Genomic DNA, 6998 nt, shown 5'->3' on the forward strand with positions numbered 1-6998 from the left:
GTTTTTTCAATCCAAATTGTCAACTTATAGCTATTTACTAGACCTACTAAACATTAGCAATAAAACTTTGGCAGGTACTTGAAGGGCATTTCTGATCAATGTTGCTTTTCTGTGTGTGTTTCAGGGGTGGTTCAAACTCAGGTCTTCACTAGCACTGAGCCATATCCCAGTTCCAATATGAGTGTTTTTGAGCCATCCTAAAATAATATATAGTGGAAGTAATAAAGAGCACACAATGTGCAAAGAGTTTTTATTCCAGGCTTACTGTGGCAAGGAGGCAACCACTGTGACTTTTGTTTCAGCAGAGACTCAATGGCAGATAGAGGAGTGAGAAAATTTTATAGTGGGAAAGTATGGTATGTACAGATTGACATGAACAGATTGGTATTTTATACATTCTGTGATGTATAGATTGGCACTTAATTTGGGGAAGCTGCAGACCAGCTAATTAAAAATGGGACATCCTGTGTGATTTCTCAGAGTTGTATATTTGACTGTCTTATTGTTGGGCATAATTTAGAAGAATACACAAAAATTATGGAAGCAGTTAATTATTAATTAAGTCCTGGTCATTTGGGGCTGGTTGTCACAGAAGTTATTCTTTAGCTTCCTAGATCATTACTAGTGTTAGCAAAAGAACATCATACAAGGTCTGGTTTGCAGCAGGTGAGTGTCCAGGGATGTGTGCTGTAGATTAAAGTGTCACTTTTCTGAAAGGGTTTCTACAAGTTGTGGATTATAATTCGTTCATGTGTGGTCCAGACCGTGCCAAGTTGTGTTTGCTGTTTCTCAATACACACCTTACATACAGCAATGAGAATAATCGTGCTCAAGCTGACCTGGGAAGAAATGTGTTGGTATTCTGGTGCTGCTACACCTTCAAGGAGGAATCTCCACATTAAACCAGGTACACTGAAACTATTAGATGAGAAAGTCAGGAAAACCTTAGAACTTATAGGCACAGGAGAAAATTTCCTAAACAGGACACTAATAGCTGGAGCTCTAAGGTCAAAGATTGACAAATGGGACTTAATGAGATTGCAAAGTTTCTGTAAGGCTAAGGACATTGTCATGAAAACAAAACGGCAGCCAACGGAGTGGGAAAAGATATTTACCAACCCCACATCAGATAGAGGCCTAATATACAAAGAACTCAAAAAGCGAGATACCAGAGAATCAAACAACCCTATTAAAAAATGGGGTACAGACTTAAACAAAAATTTCTCAATTGAGGAATATCGAATGGCTGAGAAACATCTAAGAAAGTGCTCAACATCCTTAGCCATCAGGGAAATGCAAATCAAAACAACCCTGAGATTCCACCTCACACCAGTCAGATTGGCCAAGATCCAAAACTCAGATGACAACAGATGCTGGCGAGGATGTGGAGAAAGAGGAACACTTCTCCACTGCTGGTGGAGCTGTAAACTGATACAACCACTCTGGAAATCAGTCTGGCGATTCCTCAGAAAATTGGACATAGTACTACCTGAAGATCCAGTTATTCCACTTCTGGACATTTAACCCAGAGACGCTCCAACACACAACAAAGATACATGCACCACAATGTTCATTGCAGCTCTATTTATAATAGCCAGAAGCTGGAAAGAACCCAGATGTCCTTCAGTAGATGAATGGATACAAAAATTGTGGTACATTTACACAATAAAGTACTACTCAGCTATCAGAAACAATGGCCTAACGAATATCATCCTGAGTGATAACCCAGTCACAAAAGAACAGACATAACATGCAGTCACTGATAGTGGGATACTAGCCCCAAAAAGCCCTGAACACCCCAGAAACAACCCACAGACTGTGTGAAGATCAAGAAAAAAGGAAAAAAAATATTTTAATTAAAATAGAACTGTATCACATCTCCCCTTTTTTTCCTACAGTCCCTCCCAGTCTCTCTCCTATCTCCTCAAATTAATAACCTCTTTTTCTATATTATTGTTACATATATACATATGTGTATGTATAGGTACCCACAAATACTTAATTACAACCTTATAAAAATGTGTTTGTATACTTTTATGCAAAAATGCTTTAAAATCTGTACATTTATCTTTGTTTTTTAAAATAAAGTTAAAAAAAGATACTATAAAATAAAATAAATAAATAAAACAAGTTTTTTAGAAACTTAAAATAAAGGAGGAATCCTACAGGCTATTAAAACTATGCAAATGAACTTTCTAGAAGAGTTTCCTTGTGAGTGGTTATGATAGAGCAGGTGGTCCTTTGCTGAAACACAGCTGTCATGAAGGAACAGAAATAGGCCAAATGTATGATAATGTTTATTTTTTAAATAATGTGACCACCTCTGAGTGTTCCGTGTGTGACTATTCTATAGGACATGGTATAATTTTGTGTGTGGCTATTAAATTATCAACTTTATTTAAATTGTGATCTCTATGATATCTATGCAGGCCCATGGAAGAGCCCCATTTTGTGTGTGTGCTTCAAAAGTCATTAGGAAACATGAGTTCTAATGCACACGCATATGAACAAGAAGGAGCACTCACTCAATTCCCCAATATACATGTATCTTCAGCTGCAGCAGAACATAAAATGGCATTTTAACTGCATTCTGGCCTTGTTTCTGGCCAGCCTGATTTTAGTGGATTGTAGCAGAATCCATCTCTTTTGGAAAGCTTTTCCACAGGTCTCACTTATGAAGATGATCCTGCTCTCCTAACTATGAGCATTCACCAAGATTCAGAGGCTAACTAGACAAACATTTAGGTAATGGTGTGTTAGGCCCATAATCAGTTTTGTGGACCCATGTGCTGAATGCAAGGTGGATAACATAAAATATTGTTGGAATATGACATCATATGATGTCCAGTTCCTTTGAACAAAGCTACACAAGATTTACTTCACAGTAACATACAGAATACGGCTACCATGGGGGCCTATTAAGGAAACAATGTTGCCCTCTGTCCATTATCCTTCTACTTCTGGGCAGTTTCATATGCTTTAACTGTGGCTCATATTCCAGTAGCTCTTTAGTAACTAGTGGAAACCTTCCCAAAGACTTGCTTCTGTGAACCATGCTAACTGCAGTTTTCAAAACCTGACAGTGAGTTTTCCTAATAGACCCCATGGTGCTAACTGTCCTAGGATAATTAATTTTGGGTGTGGTTGGAATAGCACTATTGCAGGTCCCCACAAAAGAGATTACATTTTTCTATTGGTAAGGGTTGGGACTGTGCACAGTGAAATTTTCTAGCTAGCTACAGGTTTCCTAAGTAGAACTAAATCCCAGCCCCTTGGGCCTTCAGAGAGGGGGCAGGCTTTTATAGCTGGCAGTAATTTGAGAGATCTTGGAGATTTCGATAGAGAAAATGACAGTGGAGACAAGGGAAGGGATGAAAGCTGCACCCTTCCATGCACCACGCACACCACCACCCCCCGCCCAATAAACAGTTTTGAGGAAGATGCAAATCCAAAGATGTTAACTGCCAATTTTGAAAATCTATTAAGTACCTGACACTTGGGTAGAAACCTTCTACTAGGTACCCTGACTTTTGAGAAATAGCTAGTATTGCTTCCATTTACCCATATGTCCTAAGCTCTTTGTCTCGCCATATCAAAGCCTCCCTCCTGCCATTGCGCAGTTTTGGTGCAGAATCACCAGGTCCACTTTCGCAAACCCACGGGAGGGGCTGGGCGGGGCGGGGTCGTCTTGTCGCAGAGCCCAACTGAGCCTGCGCAGACTGCGGCAGAAGGCGGGGTGTGAGAGGCGAGTATTCTGAGACTAGCGTTCACTGTTGCCTAGAACCTTCGTTCTTTCCCACCACTTCTATTCCTGCTCCTGCGACTTGCTCGGGGCTGGCAGCAGCAGCGTTCCTGCTATAGCGGCAGTTCTGTGCAGAGGCGCCTACACCCGTCGCGCCCTCGTCGGTGAGATCGCGGGCCTGTCAGTGTCAGCTTCAACACACCGGTCGGCAGGACCATGTCGCTGGTAAGCCAGAATTCGCGCCGCCGCCGCGGAGGAAGGGGCAATGCGCGCAAAAACAGCGGGAAGGGTCACCCTGCTGCCGTGCCAGGCCCAGACGTCCCTCGGGATCGCAGCGATCCCCAGATCCTTCAGGGCCTCCGCGCCTCTGAGGGCCCTGGCACCGCCGGGCTGCCCACCCCCCGGGGGGGCCCAAGCACCTCCGTGCCGCCCACCGCCTCAGAGGGCTCAAGCGCCCCAGGGCAGCTCACCATCTCCGAGGGGCCGAACACCTCCGAGCTGCCCACCTCCGGGAAGGGTCCGGGCATCTCTCGGCCTTCTGCAGTCTCCGAGGGGCTGAACACCGCTGTGTCAATCACCGCCTCGGAGGGCCCGAGTACCCCTGTGCCGCCCACTGCTCCTAAGGGCTCAAAGGCCTCTGAGCATCTCACTGTCTCAGAAGGGCTGACCATCTCCGAGCAGCCCCTCTCTGATGAGGGCCCTAACGTGCAGCCCACCCTGGGTGAGGGCCCGGGAACCTCGGTGCCGACCACCTTCTCCGAGGAATCTGGCATTTCCGTGCCGCTGCTCTCTGGTGAGGGCTTGAGCACCTCAGTGTCGCCCACCATCTCGGAGGGAATGGGTATCAACGTGCCCTCCCCCGCTAGTGAGGCCCCAAGCACTTCGGTGCCGCCCACTCCCTCTAATGGACTGGGCATCAACCTGCGGCCCACCTACGGTGAGGGCCTGAGCGTCTCTGTGCTGTTCTCGGCTTCGGAGGAACCCGACATCTCCGTGCCGCCCCCCTCCGCTGAGGGACTGAGCACCTCCATGCCGCCCCCCTCCGGTGAGGTCCAGAGCACCTGGGTGCCGCCCATCATCTTGGAGGAGTGTAGTGACAGTGTGCCGCCCACCTCCAAAAAAGGTCTGCGCACCTCGGTGCCATCAGCTGCCTGCGAGAGCCTGAGCACCTCAGCCGAGGATCTGAGCACGTCCCTGTCATCCATTTCCGCCGAGGGCTTCTGCAGCTTGCTGGCGCCCTGCGCCGAGGAGGAATCTGCCACCTGCGGGCTGCTTCCCTGCGGGGAGGGCCCAAGCACCTCCGGGCTGCACAGCCTGGGGGAGGGGTCGAGTACCTCAGAGATGGCCCTAGCTGCTGAAGGCCCTAGCACTTCTGGGACGCCCACTGAAGAAGAAAACCCCGAGGAAACACTGAGCTGCGGTGCTTCCGTGGGCATGAACTTATGCAAGTCCCTTGCTCTGCAAAAGGCTGATGATCCGACTGTACGCCCAAAGCGTGCAGAAGGCTTCCTGGATTTCCAGGTCCTGAGAGACAGTGAGAATTCCAACTCCATTACTATTATGGGCCTGGGCACCGCCCACGTTGCTCTTACGCTGAAGCCTCAGGATCCCATGGAGCAAAACGTTGCAGAATTGTTGCAGTTTCTTCTGCTGAAGGATCAGACCAAGTACCCTATCAAGGAATCTGAAATGAGGGAATTCATTGTCCAAGAATATCGCAACCAGTTCCCAGAGATCCTCAGACGAGCAGCAGCCCACCTGGAGTGCATTTTTAGATTTGAACTGAAGGAGCTAGACCCTGAGGAGCACACCTACATCCTGCTCAACAAACTGGGACCGGTGCCCTTTGAAGGGTTAGAAGACATCCCAAATGGGCCAAAGATGGGCCTCTTGATGATGATTCTGGGACAGATATTCCTAAATGGTAACCAAGCCAGAGAAGCTGATATTTGGGAGATGCTCTGGAGATTCGGAGTGCAACGTGAAAGAAGGCTTTCGGTTTTTGGCAACCCGAAGAGACTTCTGTCTGTAGAGTTTGTATGGCAGCGTTACTTGGACTACAGGCCGATAACGGACTGTGTACCAGTGGAGTATGAGTTTTACTGGGGCCCACGATCCCGCGTAGAAACCACCAAGATGAAAATTCTGAAGTTCATGGCAAAGATCTATAACAAAGACCCTATGGACTGGCCAGCACAATACAATGAAGCTCTGGAAGAAGATGCTGAAAGAGGTGCTGCTCGTAACTGGCGAGCTGTTCCACACTTTAGGAGGCCCCTTTTTCAAGAAGTTTCTCCAGAGCTACTGGGTACTGATTCAGACGCTCCTGGCTGCCCCTCAAAATATTCTCCCCATTCTTGGCCTGAGTCAAGATTAGAGAGCAAGTCAAGGAAATTGGTCCAGTTATTTCTGCTGATGGATTCAACTAAGCTGCCTATACCAAAGAAGGGAATCCTGTATTACATTGGTCGAGAGTGTAGCAAGGTGTTCCCTGACCTCCTGAATCGTGCTGCTCGCACCCTAAACCATGTGTATGGGACAGAGCTAGTGGTCCTGGATCCCAGGAACCACTCCTACACCCTGTACAACCGAAGAGAAATGGAAGATACAGAAGAGATTATGGACAGTCCTAACAGGCCCGGCAACAATTTCTTAATGCAGGTTCTGAGCTTCATCTTTATAATGGGCAACCATGCTAGGGAGTCTGCAGTCTGGGCCTTTCTGAGGGGCTTGGGGGTTCAAAATGGGAGAAAGCATGTGATTACCTGTAGGTATTTGAGTCAGCGCTACATAGACAGTTTGCGGGTTCCTGACAGTGATCCGGTGCAATATGATTTTGTATGGGGCCCTAGGGCCCGCTTGGAAACCTCCAAGATGAAAGCCCTGCGATATGTGGCCCGAATCCACAGAAAGGAGCCCCAGGACTGGCCGGAGCAGTACAGAGAGGCCATGGAAGATGAGGCCAATAGAGCTGAAGCTGGGCGCCGCCCATTGGTTGTTCGCAACTTGCGATAGATTAATGTGTCAGTGAGGCCTTCAGTGTCCAGGCCTAGAGCCCTGGTTCTCATGTATTGGGAGTGTGTGTGGGGGGTACGTATTGTATTTGATATTTGTGTTCCAGTTCCATTCATGTATTTTTTCATATTTAGTTCTTGTTTGGTATCTTGAAAAGTTTCCCTTGTTTTACTAATACCGTCCAGTGATGTAAATGTGATTGACCAGTTACTGTCTCTGCTGTACTTTGTGCTGTAAGAGT

At 47.2% G+C, this 6998-nt stretch overlaps 1 protein-coding gene across 1 annotated transcript; it reads left to right on the plus strand.

The window, feature by feature from the left end:
• Positions 1 to 3958: 3958 nt before the first annotated feature.
• MAGEE1 (MAGE family member E1) lies at positions 3959 to 6757 on the plus strand (the record flags this gene model as incomplete). The annotated part of the gene is made up of 1 exon (XM_080910686.1): positions 3959 to 6757. One exon carries the CDS (start codon positions 3959 to 3961, stop codon positions 6755 to 6757), a length of 2799 nt encoding a protein of 932 aa, XP_080766812.1.
• Positions 6758 to 6998: the final 241 nt, after the last annotated feature.

This window comes from Micromys minutus (genome assembly GCF_963924665.1).
Source record: "Micromys minutus genome assembly, chromosome: X".
Lineage (NCBI taxonomy): Eukaryota > Metazoa > Chordata > Mammalia > Rodentia > Muridae > Micromys > Micromys minutus.